The sequence below is a fragment of the Patiria miniata genome, unplaced genomic scaffold (genome assembly GCF_015706575.1).
Source record: "Patiria miniata isolate m_02_andy unplaced genomic scaffold, ASM1570657v1 HiC_scaffold_2, whole genome shotgun sequence".
Classification (NCBI taxonomy): domain Eukaryota; kingdom Metazoa; phylum Echinodermata; class Asteroidea; order Valvatida; family Asterinidae; genus Patiria; species Patiria miniata.
The window spans coordinates 6,543,356-6,564,056 of NW_024037058.1; the positions used below are offsets into that span (position 1 = coordinate 6,543,356).

Genomic DNA, 20,701 nt, shown 5'->3' on the forward strand with positions numbered 1-20,701 from the left:
AATATATACTGTGACGTTAAACAACTTATTATCTAATGAAGAAATGTTTCGAACACCATAAAAGTATTAGTCGTCTTTTTTCGTTTTTTTTTTAAAAGGGGTGATTTAGTCCCTGTTTTGAGTTTTTCATCGTTTCTTGAATTCGTTTCAAGAAATAAATATATACTGTGACGTTAAACAACTTATTATCTAATGAAGAAATGTTTCGAACACCATAAAAGTATTAGTCGTCTTTTTTCGTTTTTTTTTTAAAAGGGGTGATTTAGTCCCTGTTTTGACTTTTTCATCGTTTCTTGAATTCGTTTCAAGAAAAAATATATACTGTGACGTTAAACAACTTATTATCTAATGAAGAAATGTTTCGAACACCATAAAAAGTATCAGTCGTCTTTTTCCTTTTTTTTTAAATGCAGAAAATATTGGCAATTATTGTTCCCAAGAAAGTACACCCCTTCAATTCCACAAATGGTGTGGTCTGCTGGGGAAGCATGCAGCTAGCTGCACACCACCCATGGTATCACGTACGGCTGGTCACAAGCGTCGAAGACGGCAGTCACCGTACTTTTTACCGCGCCGTACCTTGGTTTCGGTTTGTTAAAGACTTTTTAATTGATCATTCATTTCAGCAACACCTCTCTTCTAGTTATACCAGTACATTAACTACACATGTGAATCTTATTTTTATTCTTCAAGGCTCAGCGTATAAGCCGCCCTGTGTATAAGCCGCAGTAAACATTTTCATGGGCAAAATCAAGCTGCGGCTTATATTCCGAAAATTACGGTAGGAATAGTCCACATGCATAGGTTAGCAGACATTACGTAGGTCACACTTTCGATTCGGACCAACTTCACACTTTTCCCATTTGCTTTGATTTTGCTTTAATTCTGCTCCGGGAACAGTAACTGGACCTTGCCCCCCCCCCCACTTTTAAAAGTGTTCCGCCGCCGATGGATACAGGTCAACTTGTATGCAACAAACTTGTACGCAGGACAACTCGTACGTGACAAACTTGTACCCAGGACAACTCGTACCCGGACCAACACGTTCACGGTCCAATTCCTACACGGGCCAACTCATACGTGTTCATGAGCATAGACTAGCGTAGTACACACTGTCCTGGCCCACACCGTGTGCTATACGACAAGACAATACCACCCGTAGTGAGAATTTAAATCGTGTATCCGGTCTGCTGCATTTGTAGACTTTAACATACGCTGCTAAATACAGTGCACTGCGCTAATGTGTAAATCAAATCATTGTATGTCTGGACAAATTCTCCATGCTAGTCGGTGCTTTTTGCCCAACTCATACTCGGTAGTCATTCAGCCTACACATGGTGTGCCTGATTGTGTATCGCATTCTCCTGCACTCTGGAAACAAACAGTTATGTTTGCTTTTGGAATTCCAAAAATATATTTAACTAAAAATTAAGTGCCAATAAAATTATTTGTGGTCGATGATTCTCGACTCCATCCAATCGGGAAACGGTATCGTTCAATTTATTTCACTTGGCTTATTTCACGTACGAGTTGGCATGCATACGAGTTGACTAATCTGTGTATGAGTTAACTTGCATATGAGTTGACATTTTGTAGTTCCCACACACTCTTTTAAAGTTTAGGTCTTCTTAAAAAAAATGGCACAAGACATCAGATAGCCCCAGTAGTGTGGCCGCGGTATTACTGCGCTGTACCTCATGGCCACACACCAGGTTCCCTAAGCTATCGAGGAGTTTGTCCGAAACAAATCACAAATCTTTTACATACAGTTGTATTCTGTGATGTCTCAGCTTCTTTCCTCCGGGTTGTTTAGTTGTCCTCATATCAAATTTTTTCGAGAAATTAAAGCATCTTTCTGAAACCCATATGCACCCAAAAATTGTCTGTTGATAGCAGCCATTTTTAATGTAAGAAGCAATGACCCAAAAGCTGTGACGTCGCATATATGCAAATCAATCTTGTCACTCAGGCGTGCAAGTTGCGATTCAACAGCTGTTTCTTGTACAATGGATTCGGTTGAGAATGAGGGACTGTACAAGAAACAGCCAGCCGCGGCCTCACTAGTGGGCCTTTGTATCATTTAAATTTCGGTATTGGATTTGGAGTTTATATTTCTGTGGAATTGCCCATAACTGTTTGGTTTAGAGTATTAAATAAACCAAGGTTTCACTCACCTATATTTTTATTCACATGTAGACTGCATGCAGATTTTTCTCAAGTCAAGCAGCAAACCTCCAAATTGTCACAAAAGTCTAAACTCGATCTTTGCAGTTCATTTAAATTCAAGTTCATGATGAAATGAACCCGTGGCAAGCAACTCATGGGGCAACTAAGTTCCAGTTCAAGTGACCAGTCAAAACTCAGTTCATTGGTTTTCCCGTGCATCACTTGATTTGCTGAATTGAAGTGCGGTCTCAGCAGGCTCGTCATGCAGACTCCGCTGGGCCTGCTGTCCCGGGAGGAAGCCGTGCCGATTCGGTGGTCGGTGGTGACTGCCGCTCTTTACCCGGAGTTAATCATTTCGAGACTAGTTTTTGTAAATTGTAGCTCACAACAATTTCCACTCGCCAAGCTGGTGCAGAAGACTCACCCAGCACTCAGTAAGTTGCTGAAAAGGATGTAAACATGTAGCTAGCTGCAGAGAAGTAGAAGTTTGAAGCACAAAGTAAATATATCCACGGCGGCGGCCTGACGGAGGTACAGAAAAAGGCCAGACTGTGTGGGCGAACGGTGCAAGAAGTCCCAGCCAGAGTACAGCGGCGTGTTTGCACGTACATCGTGGTAGTCTGGTTCCCAGGCCAAAATATTCTGACTATTTCTTACGAGTTCTTTCTGATTATTTGTTTATTGTTGATCGAAATATTTACACGACTTGTACTTTTTTATACGTCGCCTAGAAACTTCTACTCAATTCAATAGCGCCCCCTGTTGAGCACTTCGGCATAATTTTGTTGATATAAAGCGCGCGCCACGTGCATATTAAGTAATTTCAAATTACAGGCAACAACCAGTGTACACAACGCCCCCATTCCCTTGATTAGATTTTGTTTTCGGATATAGCGCCCTCTATACGATCTGAAGCGATGGACCCCCAAAAAAGCAATGTAGCGCCCTCTATCTATTGTGTTGAATGAACTTTGCTGACAAGAAGTGAATATCTAATAAAAGTTATAAAGATCATGGAACAAAACCAAACACTGTGAAGTGATTACAATTTTTAGTAATTGGATGAGGTTTTTATATTTCTTTTAAATAAGGCTCATTTTAGCATACTGCTGACGTATTTCAGAGAGAAAAACAAAATCGTTTCTATAGATACGTTTGGCTTATTTTAACCTTATTGAACATCTAGTCAGCCAAGGAATTTCGGTGTTTTTTTTTTCTCTGAGGTGGAGTTCAAAGACTCCGTTTATTCCGATTTATCTTTGCATATCACAACAAAGAACAGATAACAAACAAACATAATTAACAAAGTAAAGCAAAAAAAAAATACAATCATGAGGTAATGGAAAAAATACAAAACAATTAACATATATCAATATAAACCCAATAAACCTGGAAACATATAAACAGGAAACACTTAGGCAAAACATTAATAAGTAAACAAAATTCAAAACAAAACAAAAATTATTTAGCAAATAGAAACATCAAAGGACAATAGACACAGATAAACATGCAAAAATTACATCTAGGTGTGTCACCTTTTTCTGTGGTTGATCCCTATATGTTTGTGTTCTATAAAAAAGTCACATTTTGAGCTTTTTAAAGATCACCTTTGACCTCATTCACATCCAGCAAGAATTGGAGCTATTTCTGGTATAGCAGCTGCATTGTAGCGATAGACACGCCAAGTTTATAATAAACTTATGACGACTAGAATTAAGCCTAAGAGCCAAATCTTCTTGATATTACATTGACATTTTCAGATATTTCTTGAGAAAGGTAAACGATGATTGTGAACATTTAGCCCTATAATACCAACATGTTCTTATCCAGAGTGGCTTAAAAAGCACTTTAACAAAAATAAATAATGAACATTTATAAAGCGCCAAAATCCGCCTAAAAAGACACTTAAAGCACATCACAAAATTAAAAAATAAACCATTATTATAATAATTAAGTAAGAAACAAAATTGTACTTGTAACGTAACAAGGTGTGAAAATATCAATACAAAGAATTAAGATGTCAAAGATAACAATAGTAAACAAAAATTCGTCAGGTGCCTGGAAGAAGGTCGTAATTAGGCAAAGTTGGTCAAAAGATCAAATTCGGGTTTTTCGGGTAATCAATAAAGCTTGGATATATCTTTCATTTGATATACGTATTGTCTCAAGGGGCTACTTCATTCTGACATAATTAACAATAAACAAACGACGGAAGGAGGTTTCCATTATTTGTGCCCAGCAAATGGTCGTTAGCGCGTAATTATAATGTAACCAAGTTCCAAGCAGGCTAACATCCCACTTAAATGGGTACGCAAAGCCAAGTTTCTTCCCCACAAAAGGATCTTAGGATTCAACATGCCGCTTAAGCGCAAGTTGAATGCAGGGTGAGTTCACATTTAAGGCAGATGGAGTTCCTGGTAAAAGGTTGTAAGCAGAACAATTTAAATAACTTCAAAATTAAGTAATATTTTGAAATAAAAATGTTCAATATGATTTTCAATATTAAATACTTTCATGGGCCCAAATTTCAGCCTGATGTGATTTTTCATTTAGAAATGGGAGCACAAAACCTTTCAACTCAATAATCTCCAAAAGTGCGTTTTGCGTGCCTGGGCTGCTTACATCATTTTCCTTGGCACACAACGATTTCAAGATGGCAGCACCCCATGCAGGGGGTCAAGCCAGGTCAACTTATTCCACTTCTCCAGATCACCACCTCCAACTTGGGGTGGGGGAAACTCAAACGAGACCGGATTCAAAGGCGGGGACCAATCGAGCAGGGCTTGTAGACTGGATTGAACAAGTTGATGGTGGACTCTTGCTGCGGCCCCGCCCACTGCCCCGCCCACATCAGCATAACAATTATTATCACTGTCATTGATGGTGGACTCTGCTGTGGCCCCACCCGCTGCCCTGCCCACAGCAGCCTAACAATTGTCATCACTGGCGTCGATGGTAAACTCTGTTATGACCCCACCCACTGCCCCGCCCACAGCAGCGTAACAATTGTTATCACTGGCTTGATGGTGGACTCTGCTGTGGCCCCGCCCACTGCCCCGCCCACATCAGCATAACAATTATTATCACTGACGTCGATGGTAAACTCTGTTATGACCCCACCCACTGCCCCGCCCACAGCAGCGTAACAATTGTTATCACTGGCTTGATGGTGGACTCTGCTGTGGCCCCACCCACTGCCCCGCCCACAGCAGCATAACAATTGTCATCACTGACGTCGATGGTAAACTCTGTTATGACCCCACCCACTGCCCCGCCCACAGCAGCGTAACAATTGTTATCACTGGCTTGATGGTGGACTCTGCTGTGGCCCCGCCCACTGCCCCGCCCACATCAGCATAACAATTATTATCACTGTCATTGATGGTGGACTCTGCTGTGGCCCCACCTGCTGCCCTGCCCACAGCAGCATAACAATTGTCATCACTGGCGTCGATGGTAAACTCTGTTATGACCCCACCCACTGCCCCGCCCACAGCAGTGTAACAATTGTTATCACTGGCTTGATGGTGGACTCTGCTGTGGCCCCACCCGCTGCCCCGCCAACAGCAGCATGTCATTTGTCATCACTGGCATTGATGGTGGACTCTGCTGTGGCCCCGCCCACTGCCCAGCCCACAGCAGCATAACAATTATCACTGTCATTGATGGTGGACTCTGCTGTGGCCCCACCCGCTGCCCCGCCCACAGCAGCATAACAATTGTCATCACTGGCGTCGATGGTAAACTCTGTAATGACCCCACCCACTGGCCCGCCCACAGCAGCGTAACAATTGTTATCACTGGCATTGATAGTGGACTCTGCTGTGGCCCCACCTGCTGCCCCGCCCACAGCAGCATAACAATTGTCATCACTGGCACTGATGGTGGACTCTACTGTGGCCCCGCCCACAGCAGCGTAAAAACTATCATCACTGGCGTTGCCGGGCCGATCCTGGGAGCACCGGTTTGGGGGCGGGGAGGGCGGTAGTCATCTGGTAGGAGGACTGGCTCCTCGTCATCTTACCCTTGACCTTTCTGATGACCAGAGTGATGAGGATGATGACAATAATGAGGAGGACTAAGCAGCGGTAACGGCAATCACTGCAATCATCGGTCCATTTGCCAGGCCTAAAAAAATAACATATTTTATAAATTATATTTTTAGCTTTGCATTTTATACCTTGACAATGTGTTGCTGACGTTTTCATGGTCTTTAAAGCCATCAGATACAGAATTCCAACATTGTATTGCTGCATTGCTGGGGAAGTGTCCAATTCTTGTTTTTTTTTAAAATATAATGTTGCACGGATTACAAATGACCCAGGACTTAGTGCTGCATTCCCCACATAAGTTCATGCACGTCAGTGAAATATGACATCCATGGGAGTGTCACATGTGCACCCAGATGCATAAATGTCAGGTGAATATGAATATTCATTGTCCTGATTCATAGCCAATCAGAGTGCTCCATCCAATTTTGTTAGCTTGCCATGCCGTGTGTACAATGGGGTTGCAGATTATTCAAGTTGGTAATTGGAATCAACGTACACGCATATCGAGTTTTCACGAAGAGACAATTTTGGCAAAATCAGATGAAATCATTGAGATCATGAGAATCAATAAAGGGAAAATTTCACCCAAGTCGTATTTTCAGTTTTCACGAAGAGACAATTGTAGCAAAAATGCACGTTGTTCTAAGGGGACAAAATAACGCGCGTGTGCGATTTTGAGTTTTCACGAAGAGACAATTTTCAAGCGCGCGCAAGCAAAATGATGCGTGCGGGCAAAACGAAGCGTGCGTGGGATTTTGAGTTTTCACGAAGAGACAATTTGGGAGTGTTTGGATAGCGGAGAGTTTGAGTTTACAAGAAGAGACAATTGGATCATTGTCAATTTTCCCTGCAAAACCAATCGCCTGTGGAATTTTGAGTTTTCACGAAGAGACAATTAACTATGAACGTTAATTGCTCCGCAATTAATTGGTCTTTTGACTCGCAATTGGTACAATGTGTAAGTGTGAGATTTCAGCTTACTATCGGTACAAAAAAATAATCAACATGTCCTCTAAAAGAAGCCGAAATCTTCAGTTTAAAAGGGGTTCAACTTAAAAGTCGATTTTCTCAAAACTATGTTTCAACGCCCCGTGGCCACAATTCTCTCTTCGTGAAAACTCTAACGATATGAGGTCAAAGATGTAGGAATCGTTCCTGCGTGTTTTTATACCACGCACTTCACATAACCCCAGGACGTTATGTGGTAGTCAATGCTGCTGGTACAGTACGGTATGCCATGGTGCAGGCGGACCAAACCCGGCCAATTACCGACTTGATTCAAGTCTAGGCTATGAGATTGGCCAATTACCTGAGTGAGTTCTGTTGCCGCATATGGTTCCTTCAATGCTTGAAAGCTCCAAGGCAAAGCGCATGTGTTGCATCCTGGCCATGGCTTCCTGAAATGTTAAGAAAGAAAACCATACATAAAAGATCAACTTCTCTGATAAAGCAACTTTCGCAATCAAACCACCATACTAGCTGCAGCACGCAGACAACTTGTGGCAATTCTTGAAAGGACATTTGTGATGAAATTAGTTCATGAACACATTTTGTGCAACTTTCTACTCCTCTTCAATGAATTATCTATTTCACATCCCTTTTTATTGAAAAATGCACTCCTTATAGGCATTTCACAAAAGAAAACATTTGTGGGAAAGGTTTGCTCAGTTACTGCCATGTCCTGACACAACAAATCACCAACGAAATCACGAAAGAAATGAAAATTTACGCAAGCAAACTTTCCAAAATTCTAGTAACTTTTTGTGCTGAAGTAGACGTAACATTGAGGTCTTCGCCCAGAATGAATCATCACAGTTTTGCTAATGAATATGGAAATTTGCATTTGCATCAAAGCAAAAAGCACCAAAATACCCTTGGAAATATCCTGGCATAATGAAAATGGAAAAAGGTTAAATGGGACACAAATGAAGCTGCATTTTCAATGATTGCATTAAAAAAAATTTAATTGATTGGGCCCTTTAAAAAAAAAATTATTTGCAAAGGATTATGTGCATTGTACTACTACCCCCACAATGATTACACTCATGCTATAAGCCAAGCAGCCAAATGAATCTTATGGACATTCAAATGAAAAGGAGTTAGCATGCTCTGTGTGAGGACCAGTGCGTAAATTTCATACCGTGTGAGGACTACAGACTATGTATTAAAGTCCTCAATCTGTTGTCGAGAACAGTACTCGCATGTACATGTATGTTTGTGTGCTTCGTCTATGGGGGAATTAAAGGTAGAGTAGATCATTTGCAGCTATCCAAACAAGAAACTGACCAAATTATTGTTGAAAGCTTACTTGGTTTAAATATAGTAATGGCAATAAACTCCCTGTGAAAATATTCTTTCTTGCATGCTGTCATTTTCAGAAAAATGACAGCAAAAGAAGGCAATTTCCAAGATACATCAAGTGAGTAGTAAGGTTTGTAATTTGAAGAATCTGTGAACGGGTGCGTGTAAGCACTGACATGACACACAAGCACACGCCATTGCTAACTATCATTTATCGGTTCGTTGCGTGGCATAGTGTAGCTGCAATGGGCTGAATGAGAACATGTCCCGGATGCTGATTTTGGGCGCAATTCAAAACATGACTCTGCAACTTTGGATTTGAAATCGAGATCCCAGTATATTGGGTTCTTGGAATGTACAGCAATTACTGAGCTAAAATGTTTTCAGGTTAGTTGTTAAACATCTGCAGATTTTGAACAGTTTTGTAGCATCAAGCAAAAAAAATGCCTCAATGACAGGACCTCTCTTACCCTTATGACTCTACGCCCCGCCCTTTTTGAGCACCCATATACTGATTTCAAATAGACTGACACCACTTTATTGCTGAACATACCTGTTCATCAGTCTGTGATGTGTAGAGGTAGGTGTGGCTCTCCCCAATCTCAGCATTCATCTCAGCAATGGACCAATCAGCCTATGGAGGGCACAAAAGATGAATGAATATTCAAAAATAGTGCTGCATGAACTGAACTGGGATGCAATAAAAGAGAAAGCCTTAAAAATGTGTGTTTTGAAAGTTGTGTAACAAAGCACTGCTGATGCTGAATCACTGAAAGAAATAACAAGTTTTGTTATGATGAATATAATTTGAATGAACTACACTGTAAGCAAGCGTAGTGCTGTTGAATGCTATACATACATGTAAAATACCAACTGCACACGAGCTAAAATGTAGATAAATAAAAAGAAAGTGACAGAAAATAAAACCCACAACAAAACAAAACTACGTTCCAAAACCAATTACTGTCGGTTCATTTTTTACCTCTTTTTATATGTTTATTTTGTCTACACAACAGACTTGAGTATCCATGGGCATCAATCAGAGGGGATGGGGGGACAAGTCCCCCCTTCCCACTTTTTATTCATTAAAATATATCATTTGTGTCCCCCCCCCCCCACTTTTTTGTCCCCGAATTGAAATTGTTGCCAACATAATGATTCTATAGCTCACAATAGCTGATGACTCCAAACTCAAAAATAGATGATTATTTTGCTCACAACAATTTGAAGTGGTCAGAAATTGCCTCAGATCACACCACAGAGCGTCTAGAATACAACATTTTCCGGGGGCCTTAAGCTGGCTCTAGACCCCATGCTGTTAGGGCTTCGCGCTCGCATTAACTCTGTTGAAGAAATGCCCCTCCCCCTACTTTTGAGAATCTGGAAATTCCACAAGCGATAGACACCTGTGTGAGTATCCCGACTGGAAACATATCAAAGGATATTAAAACAGGTGTCATCTGCAATAAGAGTCAGCTCAGAATAACTGCATCAGGTAATTGACCCTGTGGCTTCTTTATGTTTACCTTTCTGATAAAACTGTCCATAATCTTGCTAATTACAAGCTCTGGACTCTTGGATCCATTAGATATAAAACACAGTCAGCATGCTGTATTTGATTTCACTATGAGCACGTACCAATTAAAGCTCTACGTAAGTGGAAAAGTGGGGACTGCAAATATTACCAGCCAAACACCTTTGGATCCATTTGATATAAAACATTGCATTTGATTTTACTGTGAGCACGTACCAAAGTGCTATGTTATCAGACTTTGGGTACTGGTACTGCAAATATTACCAGCCCAACACCTTTGGATCCATTTGATATAAAACACTGTATTTGATTTTACTATGAGCACGTACCAAAGCTCTACAGAAGTGGAATCCAGGGACTGCAAATGACTGAACTCAAAATCAGGTGACATGGTCTGTGTTGATACAGAGGGGCGTATACATAGAACGCCATCTTTGTTCATTTCAACCATTGCCGTAAGTGACATCAGAATGGGCAGATAGCAGTGGTTCATTTCATGTGTACCTTAAGGTAAGATTTTGTGGGTCTACCTGTAAGTCTGTCTATACATCTGATATAAATCACCAGCATCACATTATCTCATATGAAGTACATGTACGTAATAACTCAGTATTTGCCAATTACAAGTGTATACGTATTTACTGGAAATTCAGGTGGATCCATCAAACCTGTTAGAATACAGACATGTGGAATACATGAATATCCTTATATTTATGACAGAAATAAGTGATGTATTGTTTGTACATTTACATGTAGTCTTACAAAACAAGTGTTGGACCTTTAAGAAGATTCGGCACAGACGTAGCTTAGTGAATCACAAAATAATAATAAAACAAACAAAACAATAAAACTGATGTGAAGGTAAATGTTTTTTTAATGATATTTCTTAACTCTAAAAGGGCTGGGGGGGGGGGGAATCCCTCAACATTTTCAGCGATAGCCTCTAAAAAAGAATTTTTTCAGGACCCGAGCTGTTATGACTTTTAAGCCTCAAGCTTTGTGCATCTTCTGATACCAAAAACATACAAATCAGACCACAGGCTGCTGCGTTGCTATGCGCCATGAAAACTGAATTTTCCCATATACATGATGTACACAGAGCAGAATTGCCATTCCTACATATGAATAATTAATTAGCCATAATACCCTTTGATCTATAGTCATGAAATTTCTTGGGTATGTTTAAGAAGAGTTGCTCTATGCATGTACGGAGTTTCAAAATTTTTCGTCACTCGATGGTTGAGCTGAGTGATGGTCAAAATAACCCACCCCTTTCAGGGTTAAAGGAAAGTGGACTTTGAGTCTACGATTTGAAATATGAGCCAGTTAAAGTACTTGAAATATGTTGGGTTTTTTTTCGGTGCAGACAATATTTGGTTGCAGACTCCTGCCCACCTGGACTCAAACCACCCAGCTGACCCAGGCAAGCTCAGAGGTTGAGTGGTAAGACATTTGCACTGAACAGGAGGTACTTGGTTTGAGCCCCACCTGAGTATTAAACAGTAAGACTGACCAGATTTGATATACAAGTGCCCTTTTACATCATCGTTTATCAACCCCCCCCCCCCCCCCATATTTGTAAAGAGTGCCCTTTGTTTTTCAACAAGGTCCTTTTTTTAAATCAGTGCCTTTTTGGTTACCAGCGGCCATTTACAAGTGCCCTTTTAAAAAAATTCCGCGCGACCGTCGGCATTTGTTTTTCATTGAAAACTTTATTACTGAGACCTACTTTTGTTTGACTTGTTATGAACTTTATTACAACTTACTTGAGACGTAGAAAATGTCCTGTAACAGCTGAAAATAATTCTTTAATATTGCATTTATCAGGACAAAATGTGCTCTTATATGAACAAGGCAACCCTATTACACATTTGTTGTAACTAATTGTTACTTTCTTTTGGAAAAAAAAACATAACATCAGGTTTGAATCAAGCATATACTATGTGAATAAACCTTCAATTTTATGAACACTCTACTTGACAAAAAGTTTTCAACTATAAGCTATGGCTCTAAACTTATTTCAACCAAATTATCATTTGAAGTTGAAATACGTGTTATTCCAAAACCTTTTACTTAATGTGCTTCATTTTCAGGTTAAAGGTCCATCCTATCGCACCAAGCCCAACAGTGAAGATGGCATCTAATGTTACAGCCCAATCAGTGTTGGAGAAGATTAGTGTGGATCATCTGGAATGCTCCATCTGCACCAACCGTTTCAGGCAGCCCAAACTGCTGGACTGTTTGCATAGTTTTTGCCTGCAATGCCTCCACGATCTGAGACAGAGCCAAGATCCTAGTGGTACTGCTACAAAGCTGACATGTCCATTGTGCGGATGTGAAACCATGTTGAAAGGGTCTGGGATTGCTGATCTCCCTAATAACTTTGCCTTAAGTGCCATGGTGGAGGAAGTTACAATGCAGGAAAAGCTACTGGAAGGTCAAGGGTCAGAGATCAAATGTCAAGCCTGTGATGAGGAGAATCAGGCTATTTCACGATGCATGGACTGTGATCATTTCCTCTGTCAAGAATGTCAAAAGGCACATGAAGGTATGACTTTGATGATGAAATCTCACAAAATCTACACACTGGCTCAACTTCGATCAGGAGAGAGAGTGTACAAGAGTAAATTAAGAGACAAAATTCCTAAATGTGGCAAGCATCCAGAGCAGAATCTCAATGTCTACTGCAACTCATGTGAGCAAGTCATATGCACAACATGCTCTGTAATTGAGCATGCAAAACACTCACTCACTGGATTACCTGAGGCAGTAGAAAAATGTAAGAAAAACATAGATGAACTTGTTGCAAGAGTTGGCGAGGGTAAAACAGAATTGAACAACACCACGGAAGAGATGTGCAAATCTCGCAAAGAGCTTGACACCATGTTTGCCAACACTCAAAAGAAAATCTCTAAAAAGGCTCAACAGGAGATTACAAAGATCCAACAGGAGGTTGCAAAGATCCAAAAGGAAGAACATAATTTGATAAAAGAGACAGAAAGGATTTATAAAGGCAGAGTCAGAGCATTTGAAGCTGCTCAAGCCAATAACAGCAAAAGGGTGACAAAGAGAGAGCACAAGCTGGAGGAGGTCAAACAACTCATGGATCAAGCAAGTTGCTATGAGATTCTTGAACTTCAGCAGAAGCTCTTGCATAACCTCAGTGAATTTACAGGAAAAAAGCCACAGCAAGTTCCTGACAAGTTGGCCTTCATGGACTTTGAAGAAGGTGAGAGGTCACTTGGGAGACTCATTCTGAAAGATGAGCCAAAGGCTGCAGAAAAGCCAACGCCAAGACGTGCAAGATCATGTGTGAAGGAGAAATGGGAACTGAAATCTTATTTCAAGAACTTTGGATTAACAAATGCATTGATAACACATTGTGCAACACTCTCTGGCAATAAAATACTTGTACTATCTAAAAAATATTATGGAAACTATGATGCACTATTTACAGCATCCATTCCAAACAGTCATCAGGACAAATCTCCTATCCCACAAAGGCTACAAATCAATGGCCTCACTGATAATGTAAGGTGTATTGCAGTGAGTAAGGATGACAAGCTCCTTGTTCTAGATGGTCCAGTAGTCAAGGTCTTCAGCAAGCAACATCAGCTCCTCCATCAGTTCACACCAGGTAGCGGGCAAGACAGCCAACCAACATGCCTTGCAGTGGATGACTTCAATATGATAGCAGTGGGTTATGAAGGTGATGATGAGATATCTCTACACAACCCAGATGGATCCCTCATCAGGAGACTGCCTGCTCCAATGATTGCAGGTTATCTGACAATGTACAATCACCGCCTTATCTACACAACATACAACAAAAGGTTGGTCTGTGTAGACTACTATGGTGCCAGGGTATTCTCAGTATACACGACCAGGGGTCGTTGCCTTACTGGTGTGTGCTGTGACAGTGATGGCAGCATCTATATTGCTGCGGAGGGATATCTAACAGGTAACATTCTGCATTACAGTCCTGATGACAAGTACATTGGATGTGTGATCAAGGGATGTGGTGATCCACGGGGCATCACATTCACATCGGATGCTGAGCTGGTAGTGGCTGCAGGAGAGTCTGTAAAGATCTATCACCGAGTGTGAGGACAGATTAATTCAACTGGGGCTATCCAGTGTATCCACCAACCACTTCCATCAGACATTGAATATTGTTAATTATCACTGGAAAAGAACCTTAAAGTTCATTCCCTTGAACAACATTCTACAATACTGTATATTTGGTATATTTTTAAGGTCTTAGGTCTCTGTATGTGTTGACTCTAATACCTTTAACCACTTCCCCTTTGGAAAAATCTTGGACTTCAACACCCAGCCTACTTCCTATAAAATCTTAGACCTGGTGGCCCAATAATGAGAGCAAAGAAATGACCCTTCACATTGTTTGCAGAGTGTACATTTTAAAAATATTACAAACAAGAAGGAAAGTATAACCACAATTTTCCAAAAATTCCTCTCAGCAAATGCAAAGTCAATGCATGATGTGTTTTCCAAGTATAAGATATATCCCTGCTCCTGTATAAAATGTAAACATTTACTTAAATCTTTTTATTCGATTTTTCAATTATTGTGAAAATTGTTTAGTTTAAATGAATGGAACTGTTTTTCCAATGAGATCAGATTTTGCACCTCCGTGTACATGTGACAAAAGTAAATTATTCAAAAGCAACTGGATAAAATGTGTGTGATTTTGAACTAAAGCGATAGTTTTAGTTTAAAAGTAAATCATATGCAATCCCTTGGTTGTCTCTTTCACAGTGCTTTCTGAGTGCCTCATCAAATTAATATTAGTTTCATTACATTTACAACCAAGTTGAAAATGAAAACCTTGTGCATTCCACTGCAATGATACATGGATGTTTGTAAATGTGGTTGGTATGATGGATGTACATTTGTAAATTGAAAACTTGTTTGTATGCCTTTTTTAAATGGTGTTTTTAAATAATATAATAGAAAATGCACGGGAACATTCTATGAATTTGGGGTCCACTTTTTCCTGTCCCTTTATGTCGGGCATCTACGATTTTGAAATAGAAGATACAACCCTTTATGTGTACTCTTGGTCCAAGAATGCTTCTGTGAATCAAATGACATGCCCAACAAATATTAATTAGTTTGAAGTCATTTTTAATGCCACTTGAATGACAAATTATACATTTCAGAGGTTACAGGGACAGGAATGTCCGACTTTGGACCCTAAATGTATAGAATGACCTACTTGTGAGAGGTTCCGTATCATTACATGTGGGCCAAGTTTGTCAATCTTGGCTTCTTTGGAAAGGATACATCATAAGAAATCAAAACGTACCATTATTTTTCATGTCGGAGCAATTTCAAGTATGATGAACTTTTGACATTTACTTTGATCTTGAGTAGACCTTGAGATGAAAGTGGATGAAAATTACCGGTATACCCCATCATGCATGTTTTTCTACAAAATATCCAAAAAATTGGGGGTATAACAGTTTTTTGTTTGCTTTCTACCTCATTTCAAAGTTGGCAAACTTGTTGCAAAGTGTACATTAAAAGCAGGCACTGTGTTGGTGTTGGAAATGTGTAGATGTGTATAAAGGTTTATTTCACCATTTCTATTCCACTTGGAAAGTAATTGCCACAAGAAGGCAAATTAATATTCTCAGAACCTCAGCAAACACGTTCAAATGACTGCATGTAACTTTTATTTCAAATAAGAAAGATTTTGTACCTACATGAGACAAAAGTAATTACCAAGAAGTACTTGGATGAAAAATTCATGTATAATCAATTTGAATGTTTAATAACAAATCATATGCAGTCCCTTGGTTGTTTCATTCACACATTTTTTTCTGAGTGTCACATCAAATCAATGTATCATACATTAACATCTCTGTAGCAATGTCAACTATTTGTATTGAAACACAACTTGTATAAAACTTTTAGTAATACATGGATGAATGCAAATGTTGCTTAAATTAATAATAGGGTTGTATATTTGTAAATCCATATTATTCTTTTTGTGGAATGATAAGACAACAGATGATGCATTTGGATCATTCTATACATTCGGGGTCCACTTTTTGCCTGGTCCATACATCTGTCACCTGTTATTTTGTAATTGGGGATGCAATCCTTCATAATTTATGTATTCTTCTTCCAAGAGTACTTATGTGAAGCAAATAACCTGCCCCCAAATATACAATTGTTTGGAAGTAATTTTTTTATGCCACTTGAAAGGAAAATGTTACAGGGACAGAAAAAAGTCATTAGTTGGACTCTACATGTATACAGAATGACCAACTTGTTTTGCATCTTGAATAACTTCATGTATTGGTATCGGGTTGCTAACTAAACCAAGTTACCTTCTCTCTTGGCCTGGCCGGCTTTGGATCAAAGTTTGAAAGAATGGAAGGAATTGCAGATATATATTATGAGGTTGGCGCATGGCCTATAGAAAGCCAGTGTGCAATGTATATTGAGTTAACACATCTGGGGTCAGACTTGTATTTACGCTATTGGTTTTCACATACAATTAATAGCATGAATGTGGCGTACCCTTCAAAGCTTTAAATGTATGTCTATATAAAATTACATGATGACATCATTAATGACGTCACCTCAACTTTTGTATATTGCCCTGGGTTGTATATAACACATCCCTATGCATAAACATACAAAGTTTCAATGCAACATGCTTTTCAGTTCTCTTGAGATAGGACTTTGTCAGAAACAAATTCAGCAACAAAGTAATCACTAATCAGTGATACTCATGCATGCTTTGTTCACAGGGGGATATCCTAAATACTGGAAACATCCTTTTACATGTATATCACAAACAGGACTGGAATTGATAAATATTCCCCTGCATATTAGCTCACACATAAAAATGATTTCATTGTTACTGATAATTGAAGGATTCTGTTCTTATTACTTGGTTACAGTGCAGAAGAGTGCAGGATTACAATAACATGTAAACGCTGTTCAGCACAAACAGTCAATCGGAACTAATCGCATAGACTTCCATTGTTAGTTGCCAGTGCCATAAATTGCAGCACTAGCTCATCTTGGAAGTCAGGTCAAATCTCATTGTACAATTATACATAATCCACTTATGATGTATAACACTTGTAACCAACCATCACTGCCTACCATTTTCATGCCCAAGTTTTCACCCAAAAAAGTGTAATAAAACAAATAATCTTACTCTAAGGAAAGGGAAATATTACGTAGAATATTCTCAATTTTGAGAATCAAACAGTGATAGCAATCTCAAAAATAATGTACATTATGTAAAGAGCATGGTAGTTGTCACATTTATTTGATTTAATTACTGAACTTTTAAATAAAAAAATCATTCAAATTGCAAATTTATTTGAAATAATTTGATAACTGATTATCACTGGTCCACCAATATTCAATAAAGTCTTTGTAAAGAAATGTAGCAATTCATAGAATTTTGTTTTTACTTTCCCTGTAAAGACAGCCCCAGCTTTCTTTAGGGAAAGAAAAAAGCCAAGCTGTTGTTGATTTGGATGCAGTAATACTGTGAACCAATTTATCTGAACATATCGTCACCATTTTGTCAATGTGATGAATCCACTGAAACCCAGATTTTAAGGAATTTCAGATTTTTTGATATTCTAACATTTTATGATACAACTCTACAAAATTCCAAAATTTTGAAACACAAAACTGTATCGTTCATAATATTAAGACTAATTACACCACGAGGTGAATGTGTGACAACTTCATTTTATTTTCGTTTTTGACGAAGTGATGAATCTCTATTTGTCACTGAGTCTCAGTGATCTTACACATGTACAATATTTAAATGTATGAAGCCTGTACAATTTGCATTTTGATAAAGTGAGAAATCTGCCTTTGAAAGTATATAACTTTTGTACTCATGCACACGACAGATCTGTGTACAAACACAATGTGTGTACATGTACATATGATCAGTAACATTTCCGTTTTGAATAAGTGATGAACATCTTTTATGTCTCCTGATTATACTTTTATAAAAACAGAGACAACTGTTTGGATATTTCACTAATGGGCTATTGCATCAGTTACATATGTATATATATATACTTTTCAATTTTAGGGGAGAAATGTACAGTGTGTATCAAAATAAATGCAAACAAAATATACCAGACGTAGAATGTGTAACCAACATAGATAATATATGTATGGTTTGAAAGATATGCCTTTACACTTTAAAATGAGACATCAAACGTTCAAATCTGATAATTTTTGACAGAGTTATGAGTAATTTTCCAAGAGAGGTCAAATTGACCGTGGGACCAACATTTCACTTTTAGGCAATGGGACAAAGGTAACATAACTGCCTCTGTGTGGATATTTGCCTGGCCTACAAAAAAATGTCTTAAGCGAGTTAGCACAGTTTGAAATGCTTTCTTGCTATAACCTCATGCTAAAATGTTTAGCATGTAAACATGTTTACAAACTGATCGCAAGAAAGTGTTTAGAATTGTGTTTACTTGCAAAACACATTTTTTTTTGGCCGGCCAGGCAATTTAAAAATTCTGCAGAACTGCTTTAGATGCAACAGTGTGTTAAAAGTATATATGCATATCAATTTGGGTGATTGTTTGTATTCTTAGAGCTTGCTAATATCATTATCATTTTACTTGGTTGTTATTACGTTTCTACCAATTGTAAGTACTTATTCAATTTGGATCTAGGCGAAGAAATTGATGTGACTATATTGCCTTGCAGTAAGCAATTTCATTAAAAAGGTGCAGCAAACCTTGCACATTTCATATCTAGTAATTTAAAGCTAAAACAACTTTTTGGGCAATTTCTGAAATCAAGGGAAATCATTCATTGTCTTAGAATCCTGTTGGTACAAATGTATATCCTAAATTTCAACTTGGATCCAAGGCTAGTTAAATTTTGGCATTTGGCTCGGCCAATCAAAGGGACCCGTTTCAATTTACAGAGAAGCTTAGAATGTTTATAGAGAGAAATGGAAGTAGCTCAAGCATACTGTATATATACTAATTTTTGTCGAACATTTTTTGCTGCTCTAATTTTTTGTGTGAAATAGAACAGCCATCTTCATGACTTAAGAGGCTTTAGTTAGTTTTGCTAATTTAACAACGTAAAGGTTATTCTTGATAAAGTTTTTGTTTTCCAAAAACTTCAGAAGAATTTGCTATTTCATACAGTTTGAAAGACAATGGTTTTCGTATGTGCATATAATTTCCATCTCCATTTGCGATGTTATCAAGCTAAATAAGTCGTTTGTAGGGAATTGTTATTGGGAGATACAGGCAAAAATAGGACCACTTCATCACATCTCTTGGTCACATCTCTTGGTGTTCCAACTTCCATAATTTTTGATCTAAAGATGGATTAGCATGCGGTTTTCACAGCAGTAATGCTGAGACTGTGCTCTTTTCAAATCTGTATTAAAAAAATGTGACCAGGGTTGACAAACGACTCATGTAGCTTGATGGCATCATGCATATATTTTAATGCATATCTCACTGGTCCCTTATTCACGATGTAAAAGCAAATTATTTTGTCTTCACTTCTATGTAACTTAGACTGGCATAACCATGTGTCCCCTTCATTCTTTGAGCAAATGTTAATAAAGTAGATATCCAAAAATTGGACGTCTGAAGTGTGTACTGCTGGCTTAGTCTATGACATCATTAACAGTTACAGTTAACAGTTACATTTATAGGAATAGGGGTGTCAATATTTTTTATGATACAAATGTATTGGTTCGATCAAAACATGATCAAAACTGTATAGTGAAATTGTAAAAATACGTGAAATTGTAAATATGTATCCCTATTGAATCTGATAGCGTGTACAACAAGTGAGTAATAATCGGCCAAATTGAAAAATTGAGTCTGTTTTTAAATCATCCATAATGAACTCATTTTAGAGGCAAGAAACCTTTAGAAGGATTATTGACAGTTTTTCATTTTCTTTGCAAGGTTGACACCAAAACAATAATGCTCCTTTTGGAGAGTTACTTTTAAAAGTATTTTTCAAAACCCTAAGTTACGTCATCAAAAAAAATATCTCATTTTGTGATTGCATATCAAGTTTCTGCATTGCAATTATTCATGCACTAGTAAAGACACTGTTTGCAGTATTCAAAAAAATCATGAAAATTCCTTTAGAAATGTGAAAAAGGAATATCACTTGAATAAGACACCATACAATGCTGTATTTAGGTTTAAAGATTTCCAAATGGGACTGACAGCAGGAATAACTATAATGTTCTATATGTTGCATTGTAATCTAGTCATTTATATGTCATGCATATATTCCCTTTATTACAAAAATTTCAGCAAAGATCCAAAGTCTGTTATTTTACCAATCAGCATCTGGAACGTTCTAAAGGTACCAGCGGCATAACTGGGTTAAGCTTCTAGGGGGCATCTGGGGGTTCACCAAGTTTTTGAGAGGGCACTGAAAGTAACGTATACATTTTTGTGTGTGCAATTAAAGATTTTTAATGGGATGCACATCCCCCATATTTATGCGACTGAAAGGTACACAGAAATATGGAATTCTAATATCACATCCGGTTTAACAATACAGTTTTACAACTGACACTAGTTACGAACAAAACAAAAAAGTTTGAATGGTATCAACCCCCTTTAAT

General features: G+C 38.4%; 1 protein-coding gene across 3 annotated transcripts in view; it reads right to left on the bottom strand.

The window, feature by feature from the left end:
- Positions 1–5,821: 5,821 nt before the first annotated feature.
- LOC119726193 overlaps positions 5,822–20,701 on the bottom strand; it is a 40,310-nt gene continuing 25,430 nt past the window's right edge. For 2 of the 3 annotated variants that reach the window (XM_038197794.1, XM_038197795.1), the window contains 3 exons: positions 9,073–9,153; positions 7,528–7,615; positions 5,822–6,294 (listed from right to left, as the gene is read on the bottom strand). In XM_038197794.1, coding sequence (XP_038053722.1) covers positions 6,245–6,294; positions 7,528–7,615; positions 9,073–9,153 — 219 coding nt within the window. In that variant the 3' untranslated portion in view covers positions 5,822–6,244. The remainder of the gene's footprint in view (positions 6,295–7,527; positions 7,616–9,072; positions 9,154–20,701) is intronic. The other variant, XR_005270802.1, reaches the window with a different exon arrangement.